This window comes from Suillus clintonianus (assembly GCF_016758775.1).
Source record: "Suillus clintonianus strain FC179 chromosome Unknown DEU56scaffold_20, whole genome shotgun sequence".
Classification (NCBI taxonomy): Eukaryota; Fungi; Basidiomycota; class Agaricomycetes; order Boletales; family Suillaceae; genus Suillus; species Suillus clintonianus.
In genome coordinates, this window is record NW_024539244.1 from 307,951 (window position 1) to 321,592 (window position 13,642).

Here is a 13,642-nt window from a genome sequence, read left to right on the forward strand (position 1 = left end):
TTCAAAGTTATCCACATCCGAAAGGCAAGGTGGTTTGGCGTACTAGTACTATGTAGTAAAATTTTCCTAGCCTCTTTTGGATCCTGCCGTTTACATGCATTATCCACGCAGCAAACATGAAAAACACCCGCACGAGTTTCCCCGCTTCCGATCTGGAAATTTATGACAACCGGATATCTATGTACATTGCACATACGTTGACTGGTATCCAATCACCAACCGCGCCGCCGGCCACCTTTCCCCCACTTTTCAATGAGGAACAACGCCATGTACTCGTAAACCTCTCTATTCGCACCTCTACGAGTGATCGAGTGATCGCTGCTCGATGTAAAACAGTCAGCGCTGTACTACGTGGAATGAATTCCTTGGGACGAACCTGTCTGTGAACATCCTGAAACGGAAGTTTCTGACTTGGGCTTTTGTGAACATGTCCAACAAGTGAGCCGTATTTGCATAGTGGACATTGTCATCTCCGCTGCCATGGGCGAGGAGATAGTCAATGTTCTTGAAGCCCTCTACATGCGAAATGGAGGCATTGATGTAACCTCCAGGATTATCGTCAGGCAAGTCCATATACCGTTCTGTATAAATGGAATCATATAGTCTCCAACTGGTCACAGGCTAGACTTGCTGGTGAGTGCGATGACTTCGACAGGAAGAGATATGTATACATACAGCGACGGCCATGGCCAAAGTGTGGATATCGGCATTTGCTTCCGCAACCTTGGAAGCCATGAACCCACCATATGACTACAGCAGTCAATTGATACGTTGGCCACAGAATCCCAAATATTGGCTTACCCATCCCCAAATTCCAATACGTTTCCGGTCAACATAGTCTTTCCCAGCCCAGATGCTGCCAAAGATTAATACTACAGCTCACAGAATCTGGCATTTCATACCGTGCGGCGTTGATTTGGTCCCGGGTTTCCCAGAAGCCAAGATTATTCCTTACTGGGTTGCGCAGTTGCCGCCCCTTGAATCCAGTTCCCCGACCGTCTACGGTGACGACAATATACTGCAGTGTGCAAACGAGATAGTCATGCCAGTCCCGTTTGTACGCGACATTGACTTGCTGACTCTCTGGCCCACCGTACCTGAGTACATCAGAAATAAGTGGGATTGGTTTCAAAAAAGCATGTACAAACACGAAGAATAAGACAGGGTACTTCGTTCGCCCTGAGTCATCCATGCGCGGAGGACGCATTTCCTTCACATTTAGCTCTGAGAGGCTGTATAAAGTTTCATCGCGATAAGAGCGCATCAAACGGACTAACCAAAGCCATCACTGTCGATAGTTGAATACGTGACGGCGGCAGTTTCAAATTCGGCCAATGTGGTGTTTAATGCAGAATTGTCCGTCAGAACATAATCGAAATCTGGAACTAAGGTGTAAGCACTAGTTCTATTGATGATGGTAATTAGAGTTGAAGTTACCATTGTTGCCAACATTGACAATTCGCTGCCTTGGCACACCTGGTCCGTTGTAATTGAGAAGATAAAATCCAGCCTCAGGTGAAAAACTAGCGCTGTATGAAGAGGATATTGATTCATCTGTGAGCGAGATGGGCTCCACGTATTCTGAATTTGATGCTGAAATTGGGATCGAATAGATGTGGCGTTGAGTTGATGACCGCGCGGCTTGGAAATATCTGTAGGTGGGATATGGGCGCAACAAATTATGAAGCTCCGACGGGAATTAAAAAAATATTAACTCACATCAATCCTCTTTGCGTATCCACTGCTTTGATGCCCCCTGTAACTTCCCATGGGCCGGAAGTGAGGAAACGTGGAGTCTTACTCTCGGCGGGATCGAATAGAGCAATATGGTTGTAGCCGTCATTTGGTACAACATCTAGATAGGCAGATGAATCCCCTGAACGCAGGCCGTCTGGAAGAGGGAAAATATTTTGGGCCTGCAATGAACTAATCGGTAAGAGATGATCACACCATGATGCAAGCCACTTACGCTTTGAATCCAGCCCTCATCGCCTTCCTCACCACCACTGCCAAGCCTTCGGACTACCGTTCCGCTCACGATCTCTGCATTTCCCATGTTTGTCAAACCGAAGTATACAACACTACCATTATCTGCAGCGCGAGTAACCTCCTTGACAATGAGCGTCGATTGGCCAACCCAGGTCACATCCATTATGACACTGTTAGCTACGGGGAAGCGACCTTCCCAAGTGAGCTCGGAAGTATAATTCTCGGCAGTCGAGCCAGAAGATGTTTCAGATTGTTCTAGATACTGTGCGACGTCGAAAACATGCACAGAGGCAAGAGGATTGTTGTAGCCTGGTTTGGGGTATTTGATGACAACATCTTGGGTGTATGGAACAACAGCATAAGAATCATCTGTTGGATTGTAGATCGGGAACCGAAATTCGTCAACTTCGGTCTCGTCGAGACGGAGAAAAGCAATCTTCGTGGAGTCAGGAGACCACCACAGCGCATAATCACCCGAGAAAACCTCTTCTTCGTAGATCCAATCAGGTACACCATTAAATAATGATGTATTTCCAGAGCTGGTGACACGAATAGGAGAAGTGGAAGCGCTGGCAGAAAAGCTATCAGAAGGCTTTGTTGTGCGAGCATTGAGATGGCGCTTACGACGGAGATGGGAGCACATATATGTCGTTGGCGGCAACGAACGCTATAGATTGCCCAGTCGGGGACCAGGTAGCATAAGCAGTGACTGGGGGATAGGTGGGCGGCACTAATGGGTATGTAACTTTGGTATTCAGGTTATGCACGTAGTAATTGCCGAAGCTCGAGTGACGCCATTGCTAGAAGTTGCATGTCAGCATTTCAAGACTATTCCCAAGGGGGATATTCACCTTGAGATGGTTGGCCTTCACCAGTATATACGTCATGTCCGGCGAAAGCTTCCAATCTGTCCAGTTTATAATGTTTCCCTCATCCTTTGCAGCTCTTAGTTTGATGCACGTTGACTCTGGAAAAGGGCGCTCACATCCTTTATGTCTATCATGGAGACGAGGTTTGTCGTTTGGTTATTTTTCAGGTCAACAAGCTGGATCTGTCCATTCTGGAAGATAGAGAAAACACCATCGCCGGCTACGAAATATGTTCGTAAAGACAAAACTCATTCGGTGCCATGACTGACCTTCAGGAACCCAGTGAACACCCTCCACTGAGGCACTAAATGTTCCATTGAATATATGGTCCAAGGATATTTTCCTGGCACCTGGCAGTCGATAGGTCTGTCCATTGTACAGGGATGTCGCAGCAAACAGTCCAATAGTGGCAGAAAGGAAAACTAGTGCTGCTAAAGAGATGACGAGGTACTTGAGGCTAGCGGGCCTCTTCAGTATGAACGTAAGTAAAGAGACAAGAGCAATGCAAGTTATGACTGACTTTGTTTCCTCCTACCAGCAAGCCATTTCCCGGCTCCGTGTCATCGAAGACATGTTGGTCGTTCGAAAGAACAGCGTGATCCTGCTTCTCAATGAGACCCTCGCCTTCGTCCGAGGAAGGTGCGTCAAAGGGGCCTTCTTCGTAGTACACAGAAGGTCTCATCCGAGCCAGGTCTGGGTGTGCCGCAGCAATCCTCGAGCGAGAGGCCAGAAGACGGCTATCGTTGTATTCGAAGTCTTCCTCATCAGCTCCATTGACATGCTCATAAGACATTGCCGCACGCCAAAACAGAGTCTTGTGGCAGGTAATAACTAGTACCAACTCTCCTGGAACTTCAACGTAGTAGTAGTACGACTGAACAGCCAATAAAGGAATAAGCACTACCAATTACATAAGCACACATAGCCATTTACAGTTTAGTTGGCCACCGACTTTAGCAGTGGAGCAGCTCAGACTCAGCGACAGCTGATTTACTGTAGCAACGATGGCGGCGTCGTCTCGGGCATCGAACGCCAGCTGGGACCCAATCCTCCTCATATCTCAGGTACGTTCTGTTCTTCCTGCATTGGCCTTATTCGGTTGAGCGTCATCCTCAGATTGTTTCATTGCAAACTCTCCATTATTTGACTCTCTCCGTCCTCATACCCCCATTATTGTCCATATTCGCGGAGACCGGCGCACTCGTCTTCGAAGGAGGGGCAACAAACGTCGGTGCGTCTTGTATACTGCTGAATCATGAACTTGAATTGAGAGTGAGACTGCACTAGGGATGATCATAGATTGGCGAGAAATGGCTGGCCGTCCAACGGTACGAGGAATGCAGGGCGAAGATAGGTGGAACACTTACTATGGCGCCTGGAGCGGTGGTAAACAACTCGGTTCCGGGTGGGAGGAAGGCAGGTGGGACGGATGGACTGACCCTATGCGAGGTTGGGTAATAGCGTTCTCATGGATGATCGCATCCTTTGCAGAGTATGTCTTGGACATCTCAGGAACTCACAAGAATCTGACCATACTCAGCATATACTACTTATGTGTTCTCGTTCGACGACCGCGCCTAATTTTGGATTTCGCGCTAACTCTCGCCTTCAGCCACCTCGTACTCACGACTTATTACTCGGCTTCGATACCCACCTCTCTGTTCTTCTGGCTCGTCATCTTCGCATGGTCAGCAACAACAGTAATAATTGCGGAGCAACTCTGTGTGAAGAGAGAGATGGCCGAAGGACTAATTATTTCTCCTCCGAGGGACGAAGTTGATGACGTGGAGATGGGAGAATTACTTCGTAGAGATTGAGTGAGTCCTCGTGTGTCTTGTGGCCAAGCTGCTGTTACTGGTCTTGATGGAACTCGAGCCCCTTTGCATATGCAATAGCTGGCAATGCCCAGTACCATCTAGATCTTGCCAAGGTTTTAGTGGCGTAGAAGATGCCACCAACTTGTTCAATGCTGAGCCTTCTGCAAACCTCATTACCGCGTAGGTGAGCTAACCTAGTTGCAATTTCAAACACTTGGCGAAATTTCTGATACCCGCAACTCGCAAGATTGATTGTGGGGGCTTGGGTCAGTTGTTGGGCTTGTAACTTTGAATTTACGCCGCCGCGCACAGTTCTCTTGTTTCGAATTTCCCAAGTCCGTTTGGCCCTGTTTTTCATATCGTTCCGGCCACCGGAACACGAGGTCCATACTTTGGTAATCAGTGGACTCGTCGTGACCATGGCCCTCCGGAAAGTCTACCTGTTTATTTCTGCTGGGGGCTCGGCCCTGCCGGGAATCTTCGCTGTATCGTTGCGCCCACATACACAGCAGTCGGTTGTACTTTTTTCCATGTCTCAGCATGTTCTGCAGGTGTTCATAACGCCTTGAGTGATAAGCCGCGGAAATGGTATCGCCACCTTCCTTGTTTGAAGCAAGTGAGTAATATGACTGCCCACTCCAAGACGTCAGGCTTATTTGCCATTAGCCTTAGAGCTATTGATGTGGCGGCTACGCAGGCGATGAGATTCCAACCAGTTAGTGAACCTGCATGCATTCGCATGTCATCACGCAATTGCTCCATGATGGATATGGTGTAAGCGCAAAGTGCGAAATGTTACCTCTTTCGTTGAGCAGGCTGTTAACTTGGATTATGGCATTGAGCCAAGTTTCAGCACAACTCACGTGAGGTTGGGTAATCCAGTGTACTGACACTTCGAGCTTCTGGGCCCTTGATCTGCGATGACGGTTGCGAATGAGCCAGATAGCTGGCTCGAGGATTATTATAACATGAACTATGCATCCAGGATCCTCCATGCCGACACGACTTTGTATCTTGATGAGTCGTAACGTGATGCATTCCTACCGTGCGTGACTCAATATTATTTGGCCTAGAAGAGCTCCCAATTTGTATTTGTCAACGTGCCTTGGTGCATGGTGAGCAGTATTGTGGAGCTCTGACAGGGGCTGGGAACTATTATCAGTATAAACTTGCGTGTGGTAGGCTCAGGAATTAGACTCCGGAAAGCTGAGTCACTTGTGCTGTGGCGATGGGAATATGACTCCCTCGTTTGAGTGGTGTGCGCGGTCAGTTTTTTACTGAGGTAGCAGGGTTACCCGTCGCATTTATCAAGATCACAAACTTTAGATTTCAAACGGAGACGATCTTGTGAAAGAGCTAATAGCTTTTGGCCCATTAGTCCAGACAATGCTGAAAGATCGGCCAAATCCGTTTGTGAGCCCTCGACTCACCAGTCATGGAAAGAAATGCTACGATTTGATCTTAAACACCGGGATTCTTCGTGAGTGAATGCCGGTAGGGGGGAATTGCGTACCACCTTCGCAGCTGAGAAGGACAGTGACTCTCTGTTACTCTTTGTGACTGTACATATTCCTGTCCAGCATGTTCCGGTACCTGCGGACGATCATTTCCGACAATCTGGCGCAGACTCGATGGAGTTCCGCTGTATGCCCTTTGCCCACAGGTGTGGGGCCCAGCACCAGAGACTAGCAGTGTCTGTGGCGGAAAGTCAGTCGACGTATGATTGGACAACTTTAACGCTCGTAAAACCTTTCGTAGAAACATCGCTCCTGTCCACCTATCCTGTGTCCTAGGCTCAGGATTCGACAACTTCGAATCTCGCTGGCACTCGGGGCTGCAATTAATCTATGTAAGGGGGCGCAAAGCTGGCCAGCTGCATTCCATTTCATATTATCTTCCACTCAGGGGGTTTCCCTGTGGAACTTGTGGATGAAAAATCATCGACTTGTCGTTGCTAAGGCCAATATTTCCCCTTCAAGTTGCTTCCCTCGAGACCCGTCTGCCCGTGCGATGAATAGCCGTTTGAACTCAGTACTGATTACGAGCGGCATGTGTATTACTCTTCGGCCGATTTCGTCTGACAGGGCTAACTCGGGTCCAATTACGAAACCGCGGGGTAACACAAGAAGTTGTTCGTTTCGTATGCTGTTGCTCTTTTGGAAGGCAAAGGCTTTATGTACAACAGCTGTAAGCACCACAGAAAATTCGCAAGACCCGAGCTTACAAGGAACTTGGAGAAGGACAGCTAATATTTCCACATGGATAGCATGGGACAAGTGCTAGTACCTGAGTATCGTCAGACCGTAATAAGCGAAGTCTGTGATTGCTCCGCCACGAATCGCAGGACCTATGGCGAACGCCGGAACTTTAGTTATGGGTACTGCCTCAATGTCATACCTGTAGAATGAAGATTTGGACTTTAAGCAATTGATGAACTTGAGGCTGATGGACGTAAAATGCCAGCCAGACTGGCGTTTCATTGAAGTTGTGATGGGGATGTTACAAACATGAATTCTCGTTTACTTACCTAGCGAAGGGCCTTATGTGTGCTTATCATGTGGGCGCCCTTTTTGGTTGTCCGCTGCCCTAATTCTTTTCAGATCGCACGCCAAAACATTATTATTTACCATACTCGCTTTCAATCGGGGAAGCGTACCGAGATATTAATCCCGTCATCCTTGTCCGCCACCCTGTACACGAGGCGCCAATAAGTTTCCTTTAAAAGACCGTTCGTAGCGGGGAGAAGTGCGCCTCCTCCCCACTTTTCCTAACATCCTCATCCTCAATGGATGCACTCAAGAGTATGCTCTCCCCACTGGGGGTGGGCAGTGCTAACGCAATACAAGACACTCTCGTACGCCCGCGTTCGTTCAGAACCGAAAATCGTACTGACGTCAAAATTTCACTATAGAAACTTGTTGTCATCGGCGGGACTGTCGAGACTGCCAGAAGAGCTTCAGCAGGAGCATGGCATACGTTTATTGATTGTACGGAACGCGTCATAGTTCACGGACTGCCAGTAGCTAATGTTCCAATCTGCAGCTTTCTTCTTGACGGCCCATTTTAGCCAGGAAGACTATCCATATGACTGGTAAATTTTATCTACAGAAACAGTGACCAAGTTCTTACCGTTGTTCGTAGGCTTATGCACTGGCTTTCGAAGGTTGGTAACAATTTGAACGTGACTAACCATGGATAGCATTGACACTAAGCACAGCAACCGGCATGGGGACGCAGTCGTGAATTTGAAATTACCACCAGGACTGTCGGTCGCAATGGTCTCACGCAGTCAACGACGGGTGATCTAGAGGAGGAAGACGAAGAGGAGGAAGATGAGGACGCTCTCGTACACGGACGTCGCAAACGCAAAGTGGCGTTCATGCCAAGTATAGGTAAGCTATTACCGCATATAGGTTCAACGTGGCTGAATGTTTTCTCAGATACGACTCACACCATTTATTACCGTGGCCACTGGCTTCGGGTATGTTATCACTATTCGGTAATGTCCTCGGAATACTGACATGCTTTGATAGATAACCAGGACTAAGCGCTACCCGGACTACGGCCATGGCTCAGCTCTGAAAATTAGGTTAGTTCTTTATCTCGGTGTTCATTCAACATGCTTATCGCCTTGCAGTGTGATCGCTCGCAATAACGACATTCTGAAGAAGCTCGTTCTCGAGGCCAAGCGCGAGTATGAGAAGGATGCCGAACATCGCGTCCATATCTTCATGGCCGATACGTGAGTCCAGGCTTGTCATTAAGGTACAAATATAGCTTATTCCATTTCAAGGACATATGGCTGTTGGCGTTGGAACGGAGCTCGTCAGAAGCGCCCTATGAGTTCCATTGTGTTGCAGCCAGGCGTCAAAGACATGCTCTTGGCTGATTGCAAGGATTTCCTATGTTCTGAGGACTGGTGAGTGGCCTTCCAGAATCAAATTGCTATCAGAACATCAATTCCTTCTTTCCAGGTATGCTGAAAGAGGTGCGTGAGATGGCCTAACGTTGAAATCAAACCTGATGACATATGCAGGTATACCGTTCCGCCGTGGATATCTGTTGCACGGTGTTCCTGGAAGGTCCGTTGGATAAACGTGCTCTAGTTACTACCGATACTCACGCTCTATTGGTAATAGCGGCAAGACGTCATTGATACATTCGTTGGCGGGTGAATTAGGGCTGGATATCTACGTTGTCAGCTTGTCATCAAAGGGGTGAGAGTGGCTCAAGCCACCGAGTACTCGATTATTAACGTTTGACAAATCCAGGATGAGTGATAATACACTGACAACATTGATGGGTCATGTACCATCCAGGTAAGGTTCTCCGTCATCGGTCATTTCCCGGTATTCATTTGTAACAGATGTATTTTGCTTCTTGAAGATCTGGACGCCGCGTTCACGCGCTCCGTCAGTCGTGATTCATCATCAACTGGTGCTCCCACAGCATCTAGCACCAATAGCACTACCGCTGAGACTAACGATGGATCAACATTGAGCTTGAGTGGACTTTTGAACAGCCTTGATGGGGTCGCAGCTGCAGAAGGCCGGTAGGTCGCCACGACTCCCTTCTAAAACCCTCGCCACTGACATGCCTTATCATAGACTCCTTTTTGCTACGACTAACCATATTGAGCGCCTTGATCCAGCCCTTAGTCGCCCAGGCCGCATGGATGTCTGGGTGAATTTCACACATGCGACAAAATGGCAAGCCGAGGGCATTTTCAAGTGTTTCTTCCCCTCCAAGCCCGCTGGTGCCGCAACTGCACCTCCATCTGAAGAGTCGTCCGAGGACGTTGACACTTCGCAGAAAAACCTCCCCCTGCCCAAGCGCAAGGCGCCCAGTCACACTATTCCTGTGCTTGATGAGACTGAAATTTCTGAGCTTGCTAAGCGTTTCGCAGATGCTATCCCCGAAAACGAGCTAAGCGTAAGTTTTCGGAGCTGATCGATGATTCGCCACTGACATCCGTTTCAGGTCGCCGCCCTGCAAGGTTACTTGTTAAAGAACAAGGTTCGCCCCAGCGAATGCGTTGATGAAGTCGCGCAGTGGTACGCATTCATACATACCTTGGGAAATGCATTACGAACTCATTTATTTTACAGGGTCATTGAGGAACGCGAGACACGGGAGAAGCTCAAGAAAGAGAAGGCCGAAGTACGTATAGTACAATATCTGCGTGGCTTATGCTGAAATCCCTTCAAGCGCGAGGCCAAGGAGAAGAAGGAAGTAAGTTCCTGTGGCTCAATTGGTCCTGTTACAGTATCTGACATCATGAGATAGGCCGAGGAGAAAGAACGCAAGGAGGTACCGTGCTTAGTCCCGTTCCGTTGAATGATGTCACTCACATAGCAATTCAGAAAGAAGAGAAGGTCGCCAAAGAGGTAACGTCTTATCAAACTTGATTATGCGCGTCCTGATGGTGAGATAAATTCTAAAGCAAGAAGAAAAGGAGGCAAAAGAGAAGACCGAGAGGAAAGAGCGTGCGAAAACCAAAAAGGCTCACCGCGCCGAGACTGCCTTAAAGTTGGAGGGTGCCTCCAGCAGCACCATTTCGCTGACTACGACCGAACCAGTCGTTGTCCTGAGCACCGCTGAATCGTCAAGCTCTGAATCGGACAGCAGCAACGGCGGTATTGAGGCCGACACTGAGGAAAGCATAACCTCAGAGGAGGAACCCGACAAGGCCGCCGATAATGCGGGATCTGGTGATTCCGCTGTCAAAGATAGCAACCATTCTAAGGAGAAATGGGTCGCTGTGAAGGCTGACTCATGATTTGAATGCGCCGTTGACAAATTGCCTTCTTGTTAGATACCGAGGGGGCTCGTCATCACCGCACACTGCTATTTTGCATCTTGGTCATTTTGTGACGATCGCTTCGAGGCTTGTTGGTACGGTTTAGATCTCGCAATATTTACGCAATCTGATGTCCGAGTGCACGTATGTTATGCGCTGGTTTCGCTACGGTTGATAATGATGCTTCCTATACAGCTAGCTAGCGCACTGCCAATCATACACGATAGTATTTCACTAAACCCGAAGGAGTTTAAGCAATGCAAGGCCGTAACAGTTGGTAACGTAAGCTATATGGGTTTCAAATTGACCTCTGAAAGCGTTTTGAAAGCTTCTTTGTATGCGTCCAACAACGCTTTCACCCTCGTCCGCTCTGCGACCAACGCCTCATCCTCGTTCAGCAAATCCGCGAAAAGCTCAGGCTTGTATAGCGATGCGACCAGTCGGTTCTGCACTTGCTGCGAGGTGTAGTTGACCAAAAAGTGCATGATTGCCTTCGGTATCAGATCCTGTATGCTCTGGCGGACAATCGCGAAGTATGATGAAATAAGAGATCTTATCAGGGACGTCTCCATCTCCTCTCGCAGAGTGATTTGGGAGCCAGGTTCAGATGACGATATCTAAAACCGTGTCATCAATCCACGTACAACTCTTATCTGCACTAGTGACCGAAACACTTACGGCTTCAATATGTTTCCCCAGGCTCTTCATGTCAAATGCGGCGTTATTGCCATCAAGTGTGCGCTTGCCGGCCATAAGACCGGTCGGACCTGCGGTCTCCGCGTTTGAAACGTCCCTGCCTGTGGGTACCGGCGCTGGACCATCATGTGATCTATCCACGGTTGATCCCGCGATCGGCCCTGGACCATTCTGCCCGAAGAAATAGTTGAGGAATGTCTCTCTTGCAGAATGTGGAGAAGTTCCTGGTGCTCCTGGTTGCGGCGCTTGCGAATGCGCGGAGGAGTGACGGGGACCATGAACAGGATGCGGCTTAGATGATGACGCTTTCGCAGTAGGTGCTGAGCCCGTAACTCGCGTCCGGTCATGCAGTGTCGAGGACACGGAGCGCCCGTCACGAGAAAGGACTCCATTTACTCCCACAGGCTCCTCGGCAGAGGACTCATCCTCGTCTTCTAGTGTGGGTACGCCATTTATCGGTTCGTTGCTTTGGGGCTAACAGCAAAAGAAGCGCATATTTAGACCATCAGAATGAGACAGATCAGAAAGTGGCGCGTACGCGTGACGGTTGGGCAGGTTTAGGAGCGGGAGAAGTCGCAGCTTGTGCGGCAGCCGCGGAGCCCGAGATGAATGCAGGGTGGTTGGTGTTGATGTACGCAGCTTGTATCTCGATCAGACTCTGTGCGTATTCTGATGTAGGCCCAAGTCGTTCTCTTAAGAGTTCTGACACACATTCAATTAACTGGGCGTGAAGGCGGGGGAATCGCTCCAATTCCTATTGCGGTGGAGTTTGAATAGGTAAATCGAGACCAAATAGCAGGAACAACTCACTACGCTTGTGCAGTTGTGGCAAATTTTGACGAGCTCTTCGTACACCAACTCCACACATCTCAGACTAGGCGACTCCAGTAATTTTATCTGCGGCTTTACTAGTAGATCGAAGGCAGACTCTGGAACAAACAAGCTTGGTCGAGGGCCAGTGGAGTTCCGAATTGCAGTTCGGATATCCTGATTATCAAGATTCGAGGTCGAATCAATGCAAGCAAGCGCATGCCCAAAGACGTCGTTGAAAATGTAATATATGCGCGCCCCGCCCGAGAGCTCTTTCGTCGAAATGTCGACCTTTGTTCCTTCTATTGATGCAACGAAATCATGTGCGAATCTATTCATCAGCCGTAAGATGAGTGCGCCTTGCTATGTGGCTCTGAGTTCATTGTCTACGTGTCTTGTTAAATGAATGACTTACCTGGTTCTTGTCCCCGTAGATGGCAGCGTCACCAAACGAATTCAGTTCCTGCTGTGCTTGTCCCATGAGTGTGTTGAGGCGAGCTTTCATGTCTGGCAGCTTGTCGCGTATATGATTGATCAACACCTGGTTCAGAGTTCTAGCAAGATACTTGGTACCATTCTTGTGCGCAATGTTTCGGTATGCAGCATGATTGCGGAAGAACTCAGCCTCAGAATCTAGAGCGTCGGTCATGCTCTTCTCTGAGTTGATGTCCTGCTGACTCCGATTCACAACGCCAATGAAGCCCAGCTTCAGCGGGTAGACACGTCCTGTAAGGATATCGAGCGCGTTGGTACCTGCATCCATCAAGTCCAGCTTTGTGAGCACTCCGATTGTTCGACGTCCTTGCGGGTCAACGGATCGAGCCAGCTTTAATGCGTCGGAGTTGGCAAGGTCGACATTGGCAGCGGAGACCGCTAGTATGACACTGAAAAAACATAAGAAAGCGGCATCACGACAGCGAGAAATAATGGCTAACCTATTGGGTTTGGAAATATAATCGACAACGAGGCCACGTATCTGCCTTTCAATATCACTCGGCTGGTCTCCGACTGGAATCTACAAAGGTCAGGAGTGCCTACAGCAAAATTAGCATTGACATACCTTAGTCAAGCCAGGTAAGTCTACTAGTGTGAGGTCCAGGACATCAGGGCTGTATATTTTTAGAGAAATGGGCAATTTGCTGATGCCCTTATTCTGTCCAGCGACTCGAAATGTCTCCTGCTCGATCTCTTTCCGTATCTCATTGTAATCCGTAAACCGCTTGTCGATATGCAAAAATTGACCCCACTCCGTGTACGTGGGGGTTGCTGGATCGGGGGAAGGGGTGTGGATAAGTTGGAGGACAAGCGGACGGCGGGTGACAATGCCCTGCCCACGCGGAAGGAAGTCGCGACCAACGATGCTAATAAAGACATGATTAACGTGTCAGATGCCATAATTGCCACATACTTTTCAAGCACGCTTGATTTGCCCGCAGACTGACTGCCGACCTGCCGAATAATTTGTGAACAATATTTTCGGGGGTACGATCATCAACGTGCACGCACCACGATTAGCTGTGGCATATCCAGCTCACCACCTGCCCCTCACCCAAGTCAACACAAACCATACATGGTCTCTGTTGGGAACTCACCGAGGTTGCTGAATGTGTCCTGCAGCCGGTTAACGAGTTTAATGAGGTCTGAATCCATGATGGCTGTTT

General features: G+C 48.7%; 4 protein-coding genes across 4 annotated transcripts; 2 read left to right on the forward strand and 2 right to left on the reverse strand.

The window, feature by feature from the left end:
* Positions 1 to 11: 11 nt before the first annotated feature.
* DEU56DRAFT_791048 (dipeptidyl aminopeptidase) lies at positions 12 to 3,715 on the reverse strand. The gene is made up of 15 exons (XM_041352636.1): positions 3,379 to 3,715; positions 3,128 to 3,326; positions 2,975 to 3,078; positions 2,841 to 2,924; positions 2,614 to 2,789; positions 1,970 to 2,558; positions 1,720 to 1,916; positions 1,438 to 1,652; positions 1,278 to 1,379; positions 1,149 to 1,224; positions 903 to 1,097; positions 802 to 856; positions 676 to 750; positions 377 to 621; positions 12 to 318 (listed from the first exon to the last, which is right to left on the reverse strand). The coding sequence occupies exons 1-15, from the start codon at positions 3,649 to 3,651 to the stop codon at positions 213 to 215; spliced, it is 2,691 nt and encodes an 896-aa protein (XP_041210683.1). The 5' UTR covers positions 3,652 to 3,715; the 3' UTR covers positions 12 to 212.
* Positions 3,716 to 3,862: 147 nt separating this feature from the next.
* Positions 3,863 to 4,675, forward strand: DEU56DRAFT_732847 (integral membrane protein S linking to the trans Golgi network-domain-containing protein; the record flags this gene model as incomplete). The annotated part of the gene is made up of 4 exons (XM_041348298.1): positions 3,863 to 3,922; positions 3,975 to 4,089; positions 4,146 to 4,350; positions 4,399 to 4,675. The coding sequence occupies 4 exons, from the start codon at positions 3,863 to 3,865 to the stop codon at positions 4,673 to 4,675; spliced, it is 657 nt and encodes a 218-aa protein (XP_041210684.1).
* Positions 4,676 to 7,460: 2,785 nt separating this feature from the next.
* DEU56DRAFT_910644 (P-loop containing nucleoside triphosphate hydrolase protein) lies at positions 7,461 to 10,454 on the forward strand (the record flags this gene model as incomplete). Its single annotated transcript, XM_041357203.1, has 21 exons — positions 7,461 to 7,529; positions 7,587 to 7,662; positions 7,718 to 7,766; positions 7,817 to 7,838; positions 7,893 to 8,067; positions 8,116 to 8,156; positions 8,209 to 8,264; positions 8,313 to 8,417; positions 8,469 to 8,594; positions 8,650 to 8,663; positions 8,712 to 8,757; positions 8,815 to 8,892; positions 8,947 to 8,994; positions 9,042 to 9,227; positions 9,283 to 9,607; positions 9,656 to 9,729; positions 9,784 to 9,835; positions 9,884 to 9,907; positions 9,962 to 9,985; positions 10,039 to 10,062; positions 10,119 to 10,454. 21 exons carry the CDS (start codon positions 7,461 to 7,463, stop codon positions 10,452 to 10,454), a joined length of 1,950 nt encoding a protein of 649 aa, XP_041210685.1.
* A 308-nt stretch (positions 10,455 to 10,762) lies between these two features.
* Positions 10,763 to 13,631, reverse strand: DEU56DRAFT_732889 (Dynamin central region-domain-containing protein; the record flags this gene model as incomplete). The annotated part of the gene is made up of 10 exons (XM_041348302.1): positions 10,763 to 11,092; positions 11,154 to 11,645; positions 11,710 to 11,925; positions 11,982 to 12,344; positions 12,397 to 12,865; positions 12,917 to 12,996; positions 13,042 to 13,342; positions 13,390 to 13,430; positions 13,488 to 13,525; positions 13,574 to 13,631. 10 exons carry the CDS (start codon positions 13,629 to 13,631, stop codon positions 10,763 to 10,765), a joined length of 2,388 nt encoding a protein of 795 aa, XP_041210686.1.
* Between the last annotated feature and the right edge of the window lie 11 nt (positions 13,632 to 13,642).

Excerpts from the sequence above, each read along its gene's own strand:
- DEU56DRAFT_791048 (XM_041352636.1), bottom strand. The coding sequence starts at position 3,651 with ATGTCTTATGAGCATGTCAATGGAGCTGATGAGGAAGACTTCGAATAC. Across the intron at positions 2,790-2,840 it reads TGAAGGCCAACCATCTCAAG|CAATGGCGTCACTCGAGCTT; the intron begins GTGAATATCCCC and ends TGCAACTTCTAG. Across the intron at positions 1,098-1,148 it reads TACCCTGTCTTATTCTTCGT|GTACGGTGGGCCAGAGAGTC; the intron begins GTTTGTACATGC and ends TGATGTACTCAG.